The sequence below is a fragment of the Bufo gargarizans genome, chromosome 3, assembly GCF_014858855.1.
Source record: "Bufo gargarizans isolate SCDJY-AF-19 chromosome 3, ASM1485885v1, whole genome shotgun sequence".
Classification (NCBI taxonomy): Eukaryota; Metazoa; Chordata; class Amphibia; order Anura; family Bufonidae; genus Bufo; species Bufo gargarizans.
In genome coordinates, this window is record NC_058082.1 from 36,416,440 (window position 1) to 36,438,087 (window position 21,648).

Genomic DNA, 21,648 nt, shown 5'->3' on the forward strand with positions numbered 1-21,648 from the left:
ACCAGTGACCCTGCTGCCTCTATACCGCCATGACCACCTACTGTGTCCTTCTCCCATACCATGTAGATTGTAAGCCCTCACGGGCAGGGCCCTCTCTCCTTCTGTACCAGTCTGTAACTCGTCTTGTTTATGATTAGTGCAATTGTCTGTATTATGTATGTGCACCCCTTATCATATGTACAGCGCTATGGAATGAATGGCGCTTTAATAATAAATAATAATAATAATAATAATAATATGGCTTTCATAATTCCACAGGTGGGCATTACCCAAAGAGATCCATTCCAAATACAAACCGGATTCCAAAAAAGTTGGGACACTATACAAATCGTGAATAAATACTGAATGCAATGATGTGGAGGTGCCAACTTCTAATATTTTATTCAGAATAGAACATAAATCACGGAACAAAAGTTTAAACTGAGAAAATTTACCATTTTAAGGGAAAAATATGTTGAATCAGAATTTCATGGTGTCAACAAATCCCCAAAAAGTTGGGACAAGGCCATTTTCACCAGTGTGTGGCATCTCCCCTTCTTCTTACAACACTCAACAGACGTCTGGGGACCGAGGAGACCAGTTTCTCAAGTTTAGAAATAGGAATGCTCTCCCATTCTTGTCTAATACAGGCCTCTAACTGTTCAATCGTCTTGGGCCTTCTTTGTTGCACCTTCCTCTTTATGATGCGCCAAATGTTCTCTATAGGTGAAAGATCTGGACTGCAGACTGGCCATTTCAGTACCCGGATCCTTCTCCTACGCAGCCATGATGTTGTGATTGATGCAGAATGTGGTCTGGCATTATCTTGTTGAAAAATGCAGGGTCTTCCCTGAAAGAGATGACGTCTGGATGGGAGCGAATGTTGTTCTAGAACCTGAATATATTTTTCTGCATTGATGGTGCCTTTCCAGACATGCAAGCTGCCCATGCCACACGCACTCATGCAACCCCATACCATCAGAGATGCAGGCTTCTGAACTGAGCGTTGATAACAACTTGGGTTGTCCTTGTCCTCTTTGGTCCGGATGACATGGCGTCCCAGATTTCCAAAAAGAACTTCGAATCGTGACTCGTCTGACCACAGAACAGTCTTCCATTTTGCCACACTCCATTTTAAATGATCCCTGGCCCAGAAAACGCCTGAGCTTGTGGATCTTGCTTAGAAATGGCTTCTTCTTTGCACTGTAGAGTTTCAGCTGGCAACGGCGGATGGCACGGTGGATTGTGTTCACTGACAATGGGTTCTGGAAGTATTCCTGAGCCCATTCTGTGATTTCCTTTACAGTAGCATTCCTGTTTGTGGTGCAGTGTCGTTTAAGGGCCCGGAGATCACGGGCATCCAGTATGGTTTTACGGCCTTGACCCTTACGCACAGAGATTGTTCCAGATTCTCTGAATCTTCGGATGATGTTATGCACAGTTGATGATGATAGATGCAAAGTCTTTGCAATTTTTCGCTGGGTAACACCTTTCTGATATTGCTCCACTATCTTTCTGCGCAACATTGTGGGAATTGGTGATCCTCTACCCATCTTGGCTTCTGAGAGACACTGCCACTCTGAGAAGCTCTTTTTATACCCAATCATGTTGCCAATTGATGTAATTAGTGTTAATTGGTCTTCCAGCTCTTCGTTATGCTGAAATTTACTTTTTCCAGCCTCTTATTGCTACTTGTCCCAACTTTTTTGGGATTTGTTGACACGTATTTTTCCTTTAAAATGATACATTTACTCGGATTAAACGTTTGATCTGTCATCTACGTCATATTACAGATAAAATATTGCCATTTGCCATCTCCACATCATTGCATTCAGTTTTTATTCACAATTTGTTTAGTGTCCCAACTTTTTGGGAATCCGGTTTGTAGATCAAATTTAGGGTACGGCCACACGTGGCAGGTCTGCTGTGGATTTTCTAGGCAGAAGATTTGCAGAGGACCTGGCTAAAATCCAATGTCGTAAGAAATGCTCAAAATGCAGTGTTTTTTGTGGCACCATCACTTTAGGAGTCACAACAGGTTCTTTCTCAGAACACCCACTGTGTGGGCAAAACCACCAAAAAATGTATCCGTGAAAATTCTTCACGCTATTTACTTACATTACAGAGGGATTTCACCACCGCTCCTGTTCCATCCATACTATTCACAAACTCTTTATAAAACTTCATCTTAACTTTCAGATCTCGAATGATAAGAGCCCCGATGCTCCTGAAGGTGAACTCCACATTTTGTTTAGTAGCAATTGATCGTGAAAAAGCACCGAGGGTCTCCCTGACGCAAGCCTCGATGGTGTCCCTGTTGTAGGGGCAGGCGAATGATAGGGCGATGAAATTAAGAGGGACGATCGGAATGTCACCTGAAATCAGAGGAGGAGAAGTACATTTTTATTAAGGCTTATATAGGATTCTAGAGAAACTGAGTGCAGCTCTGGAGTATAATACAGGACGTAACTCAGGATCAGTACAGAATAAGTAATGTAATATATGTACACAGTGACTGCACCAGGAGAATAGTGAGTGCAGCTCTGGAGTATAATACAGGATGTAACTCAGGATCAGTACAGGATAAGTAATGTAATGTATGTACACAGTGACTCCACCAGCAGAATAGTGAGTGCAGCTCTGCAGTATAATACAGGATGTAACTCAGGATCAGTACAGGATAAGTAATGCAATGTATGTACACAGTGACTCCACCAGCAGAATAGTGAGTGCAGCTCTGGAGTATAATACAAGATGTAACTCAGGATCAGTACAGGATAAGTAATGTAATGTGTGTACACAGTGACTGCACCAGCAGAATAGTGAGTGCAGCTCTGGAGTATAATACAGGATGTAACTCAGGATCAGTACAGGATAAGTAATGTAATGTGTGTACACAGTGACTCCACCAGCAGAATAGTGAGTGCAGCTCTGGAGTATAATACAGGATGTAACTTCGGATCAGTACAGGATAAGTAATGTAATATATGTACACAGTGACTTCACCAGAAGAACAGTGAGTGCAGCTCTGGGGTATAATACAGGATGTAACTCAGGATCAGTACAGGATAAGTAATGTATGTACACAGTGACTCTACCAGCAGAATAGTGAGTGCAGCTCTGGAGTATAATACAGGATGTAACTCAGGATCAGTACAGGATAAGTAATGCATGTAACACGATGATCAGTGGTGATCAGAAGCTTAACCCCTTAAGGACCCCCACCGTACATATACGGCGCTGGTGGACGTGACTTAAGGACCAGAGCCGTACATGTAAGGCGGGCTGATCTGGCGGATGCAGGAGCTGCGCCCGCCCAATCAGCGGCACAGACCCGGCAGTCACGGACAGCTGGGCCCCTGCTGCATACGCCGCCATCGGTGAAAACACAGATGCCAGCTTATTAACCCCTTGTATGCCGCAGTCAAAGCTACCCGCAGCATGCAGAGGGTTTGCGGAGGGTACGGTGCTCTCCGCATCTGCACTGCAGTGGCGAGGACCCGATGGCAGAGAAGGCAACCCAACGCCCTCCATAGGCATCAGGGCTTGCCTCCTGCAGAAGCCTGTGAGATCCAGCCCTCAGGCTAGGTCTCACAGGCAGGCTGTCAGCATAAAAGTTGACAGCCAATGCATTACAATACAGGTTGTATTGTAATGCATTGCAGAGGGGATCAGACCCCAGAAGCTGAAGTCCCAGAGTCCCATGAGATCCTATATAAGACGGCCAAAAAATAAAAAAAACTATGGCCCTCAGAATATGGAGACACTAACACATGATTTTTTTGTCAACTGAGCCAAATATCGCCAAAACCACGATTGAAATTTCTTTTGAGAGCCACATTTTTAAAACCTAAAAAATATAGTAAACCTAAAATATATAGGAAGGAAGCGCATGCTGAAGTGAATGGGTCCATGATACGGGCGTGTGCAGCCCGCATTCACTTCAATGGGTCCAGGATCCGGGATATGAGTGCTACAGAGTGCTTCCGTGGTGCTTCTGGCTGTGCCTCCGCAACGCAAAAAAGTAGTGCATGCGCTGTTCAGCTTCTGTGGATGATGCACTGTTATGTATCTGTGGATGACCCACTGTAAAGCTTCTGTGGATGGCGCCGTTATGTGGGGGATCTGTGGATGGCGCCGTTATGTGGGGGATCTGTGGATGACGCCGTTATGTGGGGGATCTGTGGATGACACCGTTATGGGGGATCTGTGGAGGACACACTTATGGGGGATCTGTGGAGGACACCGTTATGGGGGATCTGTGGAGGACACCGTTATGGGGGATCTGTGGAGGACACTGTTATGGGGGATCTGTGGATGGCACTGTTATAGGCAGGGGATGTGTGCTATGACACATAGGGCCATGAGGGGGGCCAGCATAAGACACACATATAGCATCTTATGCTGGTCCCCCTCATGGCCCTATGTGTCCCCTCATGTGTCCTAAACTGCGCACATAACTGTCTTTGTGTGTAAAGTTTTTTACTACTGTCTGAAACAATCTCTCTCCTATTGATAAAATAGCCGGCCTCTGTACTCACTGTCACTATGAATGCACTGCAGCGAGCGGGCCCGTGTTCTGCCACTTTTCTATACCCAGACAAAAGTCTATACCTGGAAGGGATGTAGCTGCACCGGAAGCCGCTCGCTGCCGTGCATTCATAGTGACAGTGAGTACAGAAGCTGGCCATATTATCAATAGGAGAGAGCTTGTTTCAGAGTTCAGACAGTAGTAAAAAAACTTCACACATAAAGCCAGTTATGTGCCCCTTCATATATAATTTTCGGGTCCGCAAAATGGCATTTATCGATTATTCGCGATTCGATTATTGCGCACCAAAGAGCCGCATAGAAGTGTCTAAAGAGCCGCTTGTGGCTCACGAGCCGCACTTTGCTGACCACTGACCTAACCTTTCAGGTGAACACAGTAAAAAAAATACTGTGTCAAAAAAGCCATTTTTTGTCACATTACATCACAAAAAGTGAAATACCAAGCGATCAAATAGTCATATGTACCCTAAAATAGTACCAATCAAACCGTCATCTCATACCGGAAAAAATGTGCCCCTACATAAGACAGTCGCCCCCCCCAAAAAAAAACAAAATATGGCTTTCAAAATATGGAGGCACTAAAAAAATCATACTTTTCAAAAATGCTTTAATATGTAAAACTGAAACAAACAACCCAAAAAAGTTGTCATATTTGGTATTGTTGCGTCTGTAACAACCTGTCCTATAAAAATAGCTCATGATCTAACCTGTCAGATGAACATTGTAAAAAACAAAAAATAAAAACTGTGTTATGTTACCTTGCCTCACAAAAAGTGTAATATAGAGCAACCAAAAACCATATATATCCTAAAATAGTACCAACAAAACTGCCACCTTATCCTGTAGTTTCCAAAATGGGGTCACTTTTTTTAAGTTTCTACTCTAGGGGTGCATCAGGGGGTCTTCAAATGTGACATGGCAGCTTAAAATTATCCCAGTGAAATCTGCCTTCCAAAAACCACATGGCGTTCCTTTCCTTCTGCGCCCTGCCGTGTGCCCGTACAGCAGTTTACGACCACATATGGGGTGTTTCTGTAAACTACAGAATCAGGGTAATACATTTTTTATTTGGCTTTTAACCCTTGCTTTTTTAGCGGAAAAAATGGATTAAAATGGAAAATCTGCCCAAAAAGTTAAATTCTGAAATTTCAACTACATTTGCCTTTAATTCTTGTGGAACACCTAAAGGGTTAACAAAGTTTGTAAAATCAGTTTTAAATACATTGAAGGGCGTAGTTTCTAAAATGGGGTCATTTATGGGTGTTTTCTATTATGTAAGCCTCACAAAGTGACTTCAGCCCTGAACTGGTCCTTAAAAATGGATTTTGGAAATGTTCACAAAAATTTTAAGATTTGCTTCTAAACTTCTAAGCCTTCTGAAGTCCCAAAAAATTAAAATGGCATTTACAAAATGATCCAAACATGAAGTAGACATATGGGGAATGTAAAGTAATTACTATTTTAGGAGGTATCACTTTCTGTTTTAAAAGCAGAGAAATAGAAATTTTGAAAATTGCAAATTTCTAACAATTTGGTATTTTTTTATAAATAAAAATGAAATATTTTGATTCAAAATTTACCAATGTCATGAAGTACAATATGTGATGAGAAAACAGTCTCAGAATGGCTTGGATAAGTAAAAGCGTTTTAAAGTTATCACCACATAAAGTGACACTGGTCAGATTTGCAAAAAATGGTCCTTAAGGTGAAAAATGGCAGGGTCCTGAAGGGGTTAAAGGGCATCTGTCAGCAGATTTGTACCTATGACACTGGCTGACCTGTTGTATGTGCGCTTGGCAGCTGAAGGCATCTGTGTTGGTCCCATGTTCATATGTGTCCGCATTGCTGCGAAAAATGAAGTTTTGGCATATGCAAATGAGCCTCTAGGAGCAATGGGGGCGTTGCCATTACACCTAGAGGCTCTGCTCTCTCTGCAACTGCCGCCCCCTCTGCACTTTGATTTACAGGGCCAGGTGTGACGACGCTTTCACTGTCTGGCCCTGTCTATTAAAGTGCAGAGACAGCAGAGCCTCTAGGTGTAATGGCAACGCCCCCGTTGCTCCTAGAGGCTCATTTGCATATGCTAAAACTTCATTTTTCTCAGCAATGCAGGCACCAAGCGCACGCGCAGCAGTTCAGCCAGTTTCATAGGTTCAAATCTGCTGACAGATGCCTTTTAAACATAACTTTAAGAACATTCCCTAAATCTAACGTTCCTCACCTGTTGTGAACACTTTGTTGAACTTCAAGCCATGAACTTGTGCGAGTTTTTCTGACAGAAGGAAGACTGGACGCTGCATGATGATAAATTTGTTGTTGCCGACATCTAATTTCTGTCTGGAGAGAGTAAATGTCCCCAGTCCTGGGATCTGCACCCCCTAAAACAAACAGGAGGGTAAGAGTTCTGTAAGAACACGGGGCCCAGTGGCATATCCATGTTCGCTTTCATCTGATCCTAGGCCTATGTTACTTCTCTACCTACCGATCTTTAAGGCCCTGCAGGATTCCTTATTTCTGAAAAATATTTGTGTTGTTCTATACCAGGGATGCCCAACCTGCGGCCCTCCAGCTGTTGCAAAACTACGGCTCTCAGCATGCCTGGACAGCCTACAACTATCAAAGCATGTTGGGAGTCATAGTTTTGCAACAGCTGGAGGGCCGCAGGTTGGGCGTGCCTGTTCTATACCCAGTAACTGTAGGTGCCACTATGTGCAAGCCCTTCGCACTGTGCACCGATCATTATGACTACAGTTCTTATGTGATGCATCATTATCATGACGCTGCCCCCTGCTGCAGGAGGCAATGGAACATGTTTACAAAAATTGTTAAGGCCATGTACACATTCGCAGACAGCTCTGCAAATGATCATTATTAAAATCTGATTTGAGTCTCCATGGTTACAGACTACAAACAAACCCTGTGTAGTCTGATTCCGCAGTCATCCTTCCATCTGTCAAGCAAGCAAAGGATCGGTGGGTGAAAATACGGCCTGTGGTCAGTGAAGGGGTCAACTCCAGCGTAAGTGGTCGTCAGCATTAGTGAATGGGTTAAGGTCAAAATCACTTGTGGCCTATGGTAGCAATTGGGTTATGCAGTACCTGGTGTCCAACCCTGGTGGCACTGACTGAGGTAACTAGGAGCCACTATTATACTAAACATAGTAGTGATAATGTAATAATACCGGTCACGTTACCTTCTGCAGAGACATCTGGTGCTCAACGAACTCAGAGACGGAAGCCCATATGGCGCAAACATCTGCAAAGAGAACACGTTGTAATAGGGTCATAAATAGCAGACATTAAATGGGATGCCTGAGTTATATGAAGGTATTAAATAATGAAAAAACGTATACTTAACCCTCCAAACCCTCTCCATTCCAGCACCAATGCTCTATCCACCCCGCTTTGTTTTCATGACTGCAGCGGTGATATGCCTGCACAACACATGTGACCGCTGCAGCCAATTACTGGCTTCAGTAGACTAGTGCCGTATATCCCTGAGGCAATGGTTAGCTGCAATGGTGACTTGCGCTACAGGGGATGTTACCCTGGGTTCACACCTGAGCGTTCTGAAAGGAGCGCTCTGAATGCGCGATTGTACCGGCGTTTGCAATCGCGCATACAGAGACAAGCGAACGCCCATTGTCGCGCGTTCCCAAAAGTCTATGTACGGGAACGCGCGACAAAACGCCCCAAAGAAGCTCAAGAACTTTTTTGAGCGTAGGGCGTTTTTCAGCGCGTTCAAACGCGCTGTAAAACGCTCAAGTGTAAACCAGGGCCATAGGGAAGCATTGGTTTTCATATGTTGAGCGTTTTACAGCGCGTTTGAACGCGCTGTAAAACGCTCAGGTGTGAACCCAGCGTTAGAGTTGCAGCCCATAGCAAGATGTCATGTCTGCTCCAGTAGGGAGCATCGGAGTGGCCGTGCTGGAACGGAAGGGGCTCAGAACAGTGAGTACACTTTTTATTATTTTAATATCTTCATTGTCTTTAACAAATTAACTCATAAAACCCCTTTAAAGAGGAGTTTATCATATGTAAAAAAAAATGGTGAAGCCTCAGTTTTACAATGGATTCTAAGGTACGGGAATAAATAGGCTTAAACAATGACAAGTGAATAAGAACTTTACTAAGCAGTGATAAAGATAGATACAGAAAAGGTATATACAGATCACCTTCATCAACAGTCAGTTATTCTGCAATCAGTCGGCAAGCCCCTCGCCAGCCCGTGCCCAATATGGCGGAATACAAAGTGATGAAGCAGATCTCACACAGACAACGTCTTCATTGGAGCGTCACTCTCTCTTTTACATGCATAGAACTTTTACACCTGGCCCAGTGACACCACCACCCTAAAAGGTCTCCAGTGTGCAGTACACAAGTCCCGGGTTAACCACTCAGGAATGCGGTCTTGTACTTAGACACAGAACAATAGGGTTCAGGAGGAAAGTGTTTTTAAGTTAAAACTAAAAATAAACCTAGAAAAAGGGGGCACAATCTAAAATTAGGAAATATTTTTACACCGAAAGAGTAGTCAAGGCTTGGAACAAACTACCAGCAGGGGTGGTTGGAAAATCTCCAGTAAGTGAGACCGGCTGGCTCGGGACTACCTGAGCATCCGCGCTGGAGCGGCATGGCAATAAGGAGGTGACTACTGTATGAATTTTTTTTATTTCTTACCATATTTTTCGCTTTATAAGAAGCACTTTTTTTCCCTCAAAAGTGGGGGGGGGGGAATGGCCGTGTGTCTTATAAAGCGAATACTAGTGAGCGCTTTCATTATGGAAGCGCTCACTAGTATGAATTAGGTGCCGGGAGAGGGGAGCGAAGCGCCGCAAGCGCTTGTAGTACTCACCCTCCCCGGTCATTCTTGCTGGGGCCGGCGCTGCACTGTCCTGACCGCATACAGTGTCAGGACGTAGTGTGCGCACTATGACCTGACGCTGCACGTAGTCAGGTGACAGAGCAGCGCAGCCTGGGAAGACAGGGGAGCGCGACTTCTGCCGGAGGTGGAGAGGAGCCGCGGCGCAGGACAGGTAGGAGATGGTTTTTATTAATCTGATCTGAGGTCTGATGGGGGTCTCACTATCTGGGCTGATGGGGGTCTTACTATGTGGGCTGATCTGAGGTCTGATGGGGTCTCACTATCTGGGCTGATGGGGACTCACTATGTGGGCTGATCTGAGGTCTGATGGGGGTCTCACTATCTGGGCTGATCTGAGGTCTGATGGGGGTCTCACTATGTGGGTTGATGGGGACTCACTATGTGGGCTGATCTGAGGTCTGATGGGGGTCTCACTATGTGGGCTGATGGGGACTCACTATGTGGGCTGATCTGAGGTCTGATGGGGGGTCTCACTGTGTGGGCTGATGGGGACTCACTATGTGGGCTGATCTGAGGTCTGATGGGGGTCTCACTATCTGGGCTGATCTGAGGTCTAATGGGGACTCACTATGTGGGCTGATCTGAGGTCTGATGGGGTCTCACTATCTGGGCTGATGGGGACTCACTATGTGGGCTGATCTGAGGTCTGATGGGGTCTCACTATCTGGGCTGATGGGGACTCACTATGTGGGCTGATCTGAGGTCTGATGGGGTCTCACTATCTGGGCTGATCTGAGGTCTAATGGGGACTCACTATGTGGGCTGATCTGAGGTCTGATGGGGGTCTCACTATGTGGGCTGATGGGGACTCACTATGTGGGCTGATCTGAGGTCTGATGGGGTCTCACTATTTGGGCTGATCTGAGGTCTAATGGGGACTCACTATGTGGGCTGATCTGAGGTCTGATGGGGGTCTCACTATGTGGGCTGATGGGGACTCACTATGTGGGCTGATCTGAGGTCTGATGGGGTCTCACTATCTGGGCTGATGGGGACTCACTATGTGGGCTGATCTGAAGTCTGATGGGGTCTCACTATCTGGGCTGATGGGACTCACTATGTGGGCTGATCTGAGGTCTGATGGGGGTCTCACTGTGTGGGCTGATGGGGACTCACTATGTGGGCTGATCTGAGGTCTGATGGGGGTCTCACTATCTGGGCTGATCTGAGGTCTAATGGGGACTCACTATGTGGGCTGATCTGAGGTCTGATGGGGGTCTCACTATGTGGGCTGATCTGAGGTCTGATGGGGTCTCACTATCTGGGCTGATGGGGACTCACTATGTGGGCTGATCTGAGGTCTGATGGGGGTCTCACTATCTGGGCTGATCTGAGGTCTGATGGGGGTCTCACTATGTGGGCTGATGGGGACTCACTATGTGGGCTGATCTGAGGTCTGATGGGGGTCTCACTATGTGGGCTGATGGGGACTCACTATGTGGGCTGATCTGAGGTCTGATGGGGGGGTCTCACTGTGTGGGCTGATGGGGATTCACTATGTGGGCTGATCTGAGGTCTGATGGGGGTCTCACTATCTGGGCTGATCTGAGGTCTAATGGGGACTCACTATGTGGGCTGATCTGAGGCCTGATGGGGTCTCACTATGTGGGCTGATGGGGACTCACTATGTGGGCTGATCTGAGGTCTGATGGGGTCTCACTATCTGGGCTGATGGGGACTCACTATGTGGGCTGATCTGAGGTCTGATGGGGTCTCACTATCTGGGCTGATCTGAGGTCTAATGGGGACTCACTATGTGGGCTGATCTGAGGTCTGATGGGGGTCTCACTATGTGGGCTGATGGGGACTCACGCTGTGGGCTGATCTGAGGTCTGATGGGGTCTCACTATTTGGGCTGATCTGAGGTCTGATGGGGGTCTCACTATGTGGGCTGATGGGGACTCACTATGTGGGCTGATCTGAGGTCTGATGGGGTCTCACTATCTGGGCTGATGGGGACTCACTATGTGGGCTGATCTGAAGTCTGATGGGGTCTCACTATCTGGGCTGATGGGGACTCACTATGTGGGCTGATCTGAGGTCTGATGGGGGTCTCACTATGTGGGCTGATGGGGACTCACTATGTGGGCTGATCTGAGGTCTGATGGGGGTCTCACTATCTGGGCTGATCTGAGGTATAATGGGGACTCACTATGTGGGCTGATCTGAGGTCTGATGGGGGTCTCACTATGTGGGCTGATGGGGACTCACTATGTGGGCTGATCTGAGGTCTGATGGGGTCTCACTATCTGGGCTGATGGGGACTCACTATGTGGGCTGATCTGAGGTCTGATGGGGGTCTCACTATCTGGGCTGATCTGAGGTCTGATGGGGGTCTCACTATGTGGGCTGATGGGGACTCACTATGTGGGCTGATCTGAGGTCTGATGGGGGTCTCACTATGTGGGCTGATGGGGACTCACTATGTGGGCTGATCTGAGGTCTGATGGGGGACTCACTATGTGGGCTGATCTGAGGTCTGATGGGGTCTCACTATCTGGGCTGATGGGGACTCACTATGTGGGCTGATCTGAGGTCTGATGGGGTCTCACTATCTGGGCTGATGGGGACTCACTATGTGGGCTGACATAAAGTCTGATGGGGTTATGACATGAAGGGCTGATGTGATGTCCTTATAAGGGGGTCAGATCTGATGTCCTGATATTTATGGGGGCCTGATCTGACGTCCTGATATTTATGGGGACAAAGAAGGCACGCCGAAACGCGCGTTGGGGTAGCGCCACCCTGGTTCCTGTCCACATCTGGTCCTCTCCTGGTAAAAAAAATCACTTTCCATCTGCACCAAAAAGAAAAAAAATCCAAATCCCCATCAATAAAATGAACAAATCCTGCACCCCCCCCCCCCTTAATTACACCCTTTCTTCTCCCCTTAATAACAAAACACCCCCCCTTAATTACACCCCCTCCCTCCCCACCTTAATTACACGGTACACCCCGACCCCCCCTTAATTACACAATTATTTACTTAACTTTACTTGTGTGTGTCTCACATTTATTTTGATGATGCCCCCCGCCGTCCGGCCGTCCGACCGCTGCGCTGGTATAATAGATGGATGGGAGCCTTCTGATCCGTGAAGGCGGCGGCGCGGCGTCAGCGTCGTGACGTCGTCACGTCATGTTGCGCGCCGCCCGCCGCCGCAATAATCCTTCTTCCACCGGACCGAAGCCGGCGCCTGGCGCCGAGTCGCGTCGCACGGTCGCAGCAGTGGATGGAGCCGGGGACGGGTGACTCCGGCGTCAGCACCCCCCGTGTGAGTGGCACCCGGGGCGGCCCGCCCCCCCCTTGGTACGCCACTGTGGGGGCCTGACCTGATGTCCTGATATTTATGGGGGCCTGACCTGATGTCCTGATATTTATGGGGGTCTGATCTGATGTCCTGATATTTATGTATGGGGGCCTGACCTGATGTCCTGATATTTATGGGGGTCTGATCTGATGTCCTGATATTTATGTATGGGGGCCTGACCTGATGTCCTGATATTTATGGGGGTCTGATCTGAGGATCTGATATGAGGTCTGATGAAAAATATTTTTTTCTTATTTTCCTCCTCTTAAACCTGGGGTGCATCTTATCATCTAATGGGGACTCACTATGTGGGCTGATCTGAGGTCTGATGGGGGTCTCACTATGTGGGCTGATGGGGACTCACTATGTGGGCTGATCTGAGGTCTGATGGGGTCTCACTATCTGGGCTGATGGGGACTCACTATGTGGGCTGATCTGAAGTCTGATGGGGTCTCACTATCTGGGCTGATGGGGACTCACTATGTGGGCTGATCTGAGGTCTGATGGGGGTCTCACTATGTGGGCTGATGGGGACTCACTATGTGGGCTGATCTGAGGTCTGATGGGGGTCTCACTATCTGGGCTGATCTGAGGTCTAATGGGGACTCACTATGTGGGCTGATCTGAGGTCTGATGGGGGTCTCACTATGTGGGCTGATGGGGACTCACTATGTGGGCTGATCTGAGGTCTGATGGGGGTCTCACTATCTGGGCTGATCTGAGGTCTGATGGGGGTCTCACTATGTGGGCTGATGGGGACTCACTATGTGGGCTGATCTGAGGTCTGATGGGGGTCTCACTATGTGGGCTGATGGGGACTCACTATGTGGGCTGATCTGAGGTCTGATGGGGGTCTCACTATGTGGGCTGATGGGGACTCACTATGTGGGCTGATCTGAGGTCTGATGGGGGACTCACTATGTGGGCTGATCTGAGGTCTGATGGGGTCTCACTATCTGGGCTGATGGGGACTCACTATGTGGGCTGATCTGAGGTCTGATGGGGTCTCACTATCTGGGCTGATGGGGACTCACTATGTGGGCTGACATAAAGTCTGATGGGGTTATGACATGAAGGGCTGATGTGATGTCCTTATAAGGGGGTCAGATCTGATGTCCTGATATTTATGGGGGCCTGATCTGACGTCCTGATATTTATGGGGACAAAGAAGGCACGCCGAAACGCGCGTTGGGGTAGCGCCACCCTGGTTCCTGTCCACATCTGGTCCTCTCCTGGTGAGTTTTAGATCACAGTCTCCCCGCCATGGTTCCATGCTGCCGATGTTGAGACACCTCACTTGGCTTTCCATCACCTGTTCATTGACATATTTGCATTGTCAATGCTTTTTGTACTTTGTGCATTATAGCCATACTGGTTGGAATTCTTTGATCTCTACTCCCCCTTTATATCTTTTCATTCATCATTTTTTACATTGTGTTCATGAGGTGGTCATTGTACCATACACTGTTGTATGTTCCTCATGTTCATAACCTTATAACAATAATCTTTTTATTTACTCTCTTGTGACCAGTGTGCTCTTCCAGGGTGGCGCTTCTTCTTTTTTCCTCCCTGTTCCCCTACCCTGTCTGTGGCATGTATTATATGTGTACTTTTTTATCATGTATTTCATAATAAAAACATTTTCTAACTACTAGTTTGGTACTTTAAGCTTCTCTTCTCTTTTTCTGATATTTATGGGGGCCTGATCTGATGTCCTGATATTTATGGGTGTCTGATCTGATGTCCTGATATTTATGGGGGCCTGATCTGATGTCCTGATATTTATAGGTGTCTGATCTGATGTCGTGATATTTATGGGGGTCTGATCTGATGTCCTGATATTTATGGGGGCCTAACCTGATGTCCTGATATTTATGGGGGCCCAGGGGCGTACCTAGAGCATTTGGCACCCGGGGCGAACCCTTTGTTTGGCACCCCCCCCCCCCCCACACATTTTCGGATCCGCAAAACACATGCGGACGTCTGAATGGAGCCTTACAGGGGGGTGATCAATGACAGAGGGGTGATCACCCATATAGATTCCCTGATCACCTCCGTCATTGATCACCCCCCTGTAAGGCTCCATTCAGACGTCCGCATGTGTTTTGCGGATCCGATCCATGTTTCAGTGGATCCGTAAAAATCATACGGACGTCTGAATGGAGCCTTACAGGGGGGTGATCAATGACGGAGGTGATCAGGGAGTCTATATGGGTGATCACCCCTCTGTCATTGATCACCCCCCTGTAAGGCTCCATTCAGACATCCGCATGTGTTTTGCGGATCCGATCCATGTATCAGTGGATCCATAAAAATCATACAGACCTGTGAATGGAGCCTTACAGGGGGGTGATCAATGACAGAGGGGTGATCAGGGAGTCTATATGGGGTGATCAGGGGTGATCAGTGGTTCAAAAGGGGTTAATAAGTGACGGGGGGGGGTGTAGTGTACTGTAGTGGTGTTTTGTTGTACTTTACACAGCTACCTGAGTCCTCTGGTGGTCGATCCAAACAAAAGGGACCACCAGAGGACCAGGTAGCAGGTATATTAGACGCTGTTATCAAAACAGCGTCTAATATACCTGTTAGGGGTTAAAAAAAATCACATCTCCAGCCTGCCAGCGAGCGATCGCCGCTGGCAGGCTGGAGATCCACTCGCTAACGCTTACCTTCCGTTGTAATTAAGGGGGGGTGTTATTAAGGGGTGAAGAGAGGGTGTAATTAAGGGGGGGCTGCACCCCCCCCCTTAATTACACCCTTTCTTCTCCCCTTAATAACAAAACACCCCCCCTTAATTACACCCCCTCCCTCCCCACCTTAATTACACGGTACACCCCGACCCCCCCTTAATTACACAATTATTTACTTAACTTTACTTGTGTGTGTCTCACATTTATTTTGATGATGCCCCCCGCCGTCCGGCCGTCCGACCGCTGCGCTGGTATAATAGATGGATGGGAGCCTTCTGATCCGTGAAGGCGGCGGCGCGGCGTCAGCGTCGTGACGTCGTCACGTCATGTTGCGCGCCGCCCGCCGCCGCAATAATCCTTCTTCCACCGGACCGAAGCCGGCGCCTGGCGCCGAGTCGCGTCGCACGGTCGCAGCAGTGGATGGAGCCGGGGACGGGTGACTCCGGCGTCAGCACCCCCCGTGTGAGTGGCACCCGGGGCGGCCCGCCCCCCCCTTGGTACGCCACTGTGGGGGCCTGACCTGATGTCCTGATATTTATGGGGGCCTGACCTGATGTCCTGATATTTATGGGGGTCTGATCTGATGTCCTGATATTTATGGGGGCCTGACCTGATGTCCTGATATTTATGGGGGTCTGATCTGAGGATCTGATATGAGGTCTGATGAAAAATATTTTTTTCTTATTTTCCTCCTCTTAAACCTGGGGTGCATCTTATCATCGGGAGCGTCTTATAAAGTGAAAAATACGGTATATTGCATTTGCTGTTATCCCATATATTATAGAGGAATCTACAGAATCATCAGAGTGGCCAGAATCCTCAAGAACCTCAAGATATTTTACTAGAACTTTGCTTTTAATTAGAGATATTAGGGGAGATTCATCAAGACTTGGGCTTAGTGCTCCAGTCCTGATATCCGCTGCACTGCCGGAGGATGCATCTAATTGATGACGAGACTCGGGCCTTGCATCCTCCAGCAGTCCGTGCGCCGAGACCGTAATCTACGGCATCTCACAGCTACTGCAGATTTCTGGCTTCATTTGCATCAGAAAACTGGCGTAAATGAACATAATTTTGTCGCAGCTGCTGGTCACGCCCCCTTTCCTGCCACACTCTTTCTGAAAACTGGCGAAGGCGGTGTGAAACGACCTTTTGCAATTTTTTTTATATTTTTTTTAAAGCCACATTTAAAAACATTTTAACAACACTTTTCTGACGCAGGGAGATGATAAATCTCCCCAAATGTCCTTAGCGTTTGTTTTTTTCAGTACTTTGATGAAATGTGACAGTACCCTGCAGTAAGTGCCGGATTATCAGTCAGTCTGAATTAGGGCTGAAACGATTATTCGAATAACTCGATTAAATCGAGTCAAAAAATTCATCGATGCAGTTTCCCTGCATCGAGGAATCGTTTAGATCACGTGATCACAGAGCGGGAGTGAAATTAAGCGTCTCACTCACCGCTTCCGTGTCCTCCGGAGGCCAGAGAGGCAGGACTGAGCCGGCCGGCACAGCGGAGGGAGGAGGAGGGAGGGAGGAGGAGGGAGGGAGGAGGAGGGAGTCTCTCCCTCCCCACTGTGCGCGGCTGCCGCTGAAGACCAAGTAGGAGGAGGAGGGGAGGAACTGAGTAGGAGGAGGAGGGGAGGGGAGGGACTGTGGCCACTGCACCACCAATGAATGTGCCGGCCATATCCCACAGGGTCCCCCTCCTCCCCCCAATCATTGGTGGCAGTGTCAGTTCCATTACACTGCTGGGGCTCCGATCGGAACTGACACTGCCACCAATGATGGGGGGGGAGGAGGGGGACCCTGTGGCCACTGCCACAAATGATTAATACTGGGGGGGGGGGGTTGCGTTACCAGAGGGGGCAGATCAGAGGCTGGGGGGAGGGGGGGGAGGCAGATCAGAGGCTGGGGGGAGGCAGATCAGAGGCTGGGGGGGAGGCAGATCAGAGGCTGGGGGGGGGAGGCAGATCAGAGGCTGGGGGGGGGGCAGATCAGAGGCTGGGGGGGAGGCAGATCAGAGGCTGGGGGGGGGAGCCAGATCAGAGGCGGGGGCAAACAGATCAGAGGCTGGGGGGAGGCAGATGGAGAGAGAGTGGTTAATGGAGGCTGCAAGCACCACCTTGGCATGTATAAAGTTATTGGTTTAGAGAGGGGTTAATGAAGGCACCTCCAGGGTGCTTTCATTAACCTCTTCAGACCAATAACTTTATACATGCCTAATGCCAAGGTGCTTCCATTAACCCCTCCAAACCCAATGGGCATGTATAAAGTTATTGGTTTGGAGGGGTTAATGGAAGCACCTTGGCATTAGGCATGTATAAAGTTATTAACCCCTTCAAACCAATAACTTTATACATACCTAATTACGTACGTTATTTTAAGTAGCTTTTTCTTATTAGATTACTCGATGAATCGAGAAATATAATCGATAGAATACTCGATTACAAAAATATTCGTTTACTGCAGCCCTAGTCTGAATTATCAGATGCCAGAGGAAAAGACTTCCTGTAATTATGTATTCCGCCCTTCCAAGATGCCAATGCATTACGCAAATTCCTTCCAAAATAATCCAAGTCTTTGAGTCATTGAATTCTCTTCTGCATTTCCTTATTGTTATCTGATTCTGGGAAAGCTGGGTGCCATCCAGGCTTCCATAGGGGGAGTCCAGAAGAGCACATTTCATCTAGTGCAATCCTCTGCCCCCTTATCAGTACATATCACTGCATAGCCCGGGCGGATTTTCTATTCAGTGCCCGGGTTAACCCTTTAAGAAGCTGTCATGGCGGCCATATTGGTTAGCAGGCATAAAGAGGTATATTTTAGGAGCCTGGGATTTACTAGTGAGCCGGAGAAGGACTGCAGGATCATGTGCCTGAGAGCGGCAGCTAATGGCCTAATTAGCAGCTATTAGATTTCTCTCTATTCAGTCTTCTACACGTGCGTGGCGGATTTATTTCCAGGTAACACAATATGGCGTCTGCGCTACAATGATCCCAGTGAAACGAGTCGGCGGATCGCTAAGTGCAGCACTTTCCTCGCACTATCTATAGAGGATGAACGAAAGGGGCGAGGGTTCGGGGGTCAGGAGTAAGGATCCACTATGGGCAAAGCTGATCCGCTGTATTATGCCTAGTGTAGGATCTGAGGGGGCGGAGAATGATAGAGCGATTTAAAGAGCACCAATGAGTGAGTCCCTGTATCATGCTCCGCCCCCGAGGACCCCGCATTCGGCATAACTCAGTGTGTCGGCTTTACTTGGAGTCTTCGTTTACAGCTGGCTGTAAATTCAATAGCGGCCGGGCAAATACTTGTGCGTACACTTATAACTGGATGCCTGGAGGACAGATCCTTGACCGATACATTGTAACAAATGATCAGGACAGGAGCGAAGCAGCTAATGCGCTTACCTCACAGAGGATCGTCCAGAGACACAATACTAAACCTCAGCTGAAGGAAATTTGCAGATCAGAAAGCTTTTCAGTCTGTGAAAGAATGTTCCCTTTCGCTGACAGCAAGCAGAGGTCTTGCAAACACAAACTATATTAGGAAGCTGAAAAATGTCAACGATTCATTTTGCCGTCCTGTATCGAAATGTCCTGGTCAAGAACAGCTGGTTGATTCCCTCCGTGTCCCACCAGACCTTTAAGTAAGTCCCTGCACAGCAGAGACCTCCACCCGATGTGGGCGCCATGCCATACTACACTTCCCCAGCAGCACCCCCTTTTTTTTACACTGTTACCCCATTCATCATTGATCGCACTTCCCAGCAGTGAAGAGGTTAACTCCGATCCCTATATACGTGACTCTGGTTACATAGAGTCGCCCCAGGCTGCAGCACAAAGGACGGGAATCACAGCTCACGTAACTGCCGTGGTGGAGTCCCAGCGCTGCAGGAAAACCTTCAAATATTAGGAAACTGCCAAAATAGCAATTCCCCAATCTCAGAATCGCTGCCAGCTCCCCCAGCTGCCCTGCCAATGTAACACTAGACTGACAGATCTGCCAGGGAAGGATGCAGGAATGACATCGCTTCAGGCCAGGGGTCAGCCACCTTCGGCACTCCGGCTGTCGCAAAACTACAACTCCCAGCATGCTCCCTTCACGTTTATGGAAGTTCTAAGAACAGCCAAGCAAGTGTGCATGCTGGGAGTTGTAGTGTCACCACAGCTGGCGTGCCGGAGGTGGCCGTCCCTCCAGGCAGTTCTAATGTTCTTCTTCTCTGTTCCTCTGTCCTCACCTTCCTCCGTGAGACTCTGGAGCGTCTGAAAACCACTCCTCCCAGCATCCTGCAGGAAATCCAACATCTTCTCCACCTACAAGAGAGGAACATCTATGAGGTAATGTACAGCTACAAGAGAGAGATAATAGATAGATAGGAGATAGATAGATATGAGATAGATAGATAGATAGATAATAGATATTAGAGATAGAGAGATAGATAGGAGATAGATAGATAGATAGATAGATAGATAGATAGATAGATAGGAGATAGATAGATAGATAGATAGATAATAGATATTAGAGATAGAGAGATAGATAGATAGATAGATAGGAGATAGATAGATAGATAGATAGATAGATAGATAGATATGAGATGGATAGATAGATAGATAGATAGATGGATAGATAGATAATAGATATTAGAGATAGATAGATAGATAGATATGAGATAGATAGATAGATAGATAATAGATATTAGAGATAGAGAGATAGATAGATAGATAGATAGATAGGAGATAGATAGATAGATAGATAGATAGATAGATAGATAGATAGATAGATAATAGATATTAGAGATAGAGAGATAGATAGATAGATAGATAGGAGATAGATAGATAGATAGATAGATAGATAGATAGATATGAGATAATTCATGTTTTTAGGCACTTCTTATCAGGACTAACACAATTGTTTTTCCATGAGGAATCGGTGTAGATGGGATGTCGGAAAATTTGTCAAATTTCCCAAAGATACACCGTTTCCGTGGATACATTGGCGCACGCACTCCGGCCCGCAGTGATGATTATCGAGCGACCATCGACTCCTATAACCGACAATGTCGCTATCATGTGATTGGACGCGCGGTGTCAGCGGGTCACATCTGTCACAGGAGCCTATCAGGAACATCTGGCGCTATCACATATTACAAAGAGCTCTCAGTCTTATGGAGGGGCTCACACTGTATTCCTGGCCGGAGGGGCTACAGACAGCGCACACAGTGCGTCAGATATAAAACTTCCCTGCTTTATAGTGAGTTCCCGGCCAGGTCTCCGGTCGCCCCCTCCTCCCTGTGTCTCCCTGGTCGCCCCCTCCTCCCTGTGTCTCCCTGGTCGCCCCCTCCTCCCTGTGTCTCCCCGGTGGGCCCCCTCCTCCCTGTGATTCCCCGGTGAGGAGCTCTTACCCGCTGTCCCGCTCTCAGTCTCCCGGATTCCTCAGGGACGTCTCTAGGACGCGCAGGGAGCACCCGGCTGTTGCTAGGAGTGACGTCATCCGCGCGCCGCCGAGCAGCAGTCCTCCCTGCCCCAGTGTACGGAGCGTGCACGCGCAGCTGAAGAGGGCATGGGAATCTTATGCGCACAGCCCCCAACTTTACATTGAGGTGGCACGTCAAATATGACAGCCACACCAGAGTGCCCCCCACATACATAGTGCCCCCGCCAGCCAGAGCACCGTCATAAACAGTGCCCTCAGAGCCTGACCAAAAACGGTGCCAGCCTGTGTGCCCCTATGAATTGTGTCAACCAGAGCAGTGCCAGCCTGTGTGACCCTAAAATAGTGACAGAGTCCCCCATAAACAGTGCCAGACAGTGTGACCCTAAAATAGTGACATTTAGAATATAGTCCCATAAACAGTGCCAGCCGGTGTGCCCCCATAAGCAGTGCCAGCCAGAGCACCCTCATACGCAGTGCCAACCACTGTGCCCCCATAAGCAGTGTCAGCCAGTGTGCCCCCACTGCCACACAGTCCCAGATGGGTTGCCCCCTTGCATCCTCCGGTGGCACGAGGGATCTCAAAGATCGGTGTAAAACGCTGCTCTTCGATAAATGACCCCCATTGACTTAACGGGTCAGTGTTCTGTCCTTTCTAAATTTGGGCAGCACCCAGATGGGAACATCTCTTGTCTGGTACACATCTGGGCAGGATCAGTTGACCATCTACTGGGCACCAAAGTCTACAGCCTCTCCCCAGACTGCAGATGTCGTGGGACCGGATCACACATGTTGGATTT

The 21,648-nt window shown here is 48.0% G+C and overlaps 1 protein-coding gene across 1 annotated transcript in view; it reads right to left on the bottom strand.

Moving 5' to 3' along the window:
- CCDC81 (coiled-coil domain containing 81) overlaps positions 1–20,859 on the bottom strand; it is an 88,637-nt gene extending 67,778 nt beyond the window's left edge. The window contains exons 1-5 of the mRNA XM_044287098.1: positions 20,820–20,859; positions 19,656–19,731; positions 7,724–7,785; positions 6,752–6,908; positions 2,098–2,354 (exon numbers count right to left, since the gene is read on the bottom strand). Coding sequence (XP_044143033.1) covers positions 2,098–2,354; positions 6,752–6,908; positions 7,724–7,785; positions 19,656–19,722 — 543 coding nt within the window. The 5' untranslated portion in view covers positions 19,723–19,731; positions 20,820–20,859. The remainder of the gene's footprint in view (positions 1–2,097; positions 2,355–6,751; positions 6,909–7,723; positions 7,786–19,655; positions 19,732–20,819) is intronic.
- Between the last annotated feature and the right edge of the window lie 789 nt (positions 20,860–21,648).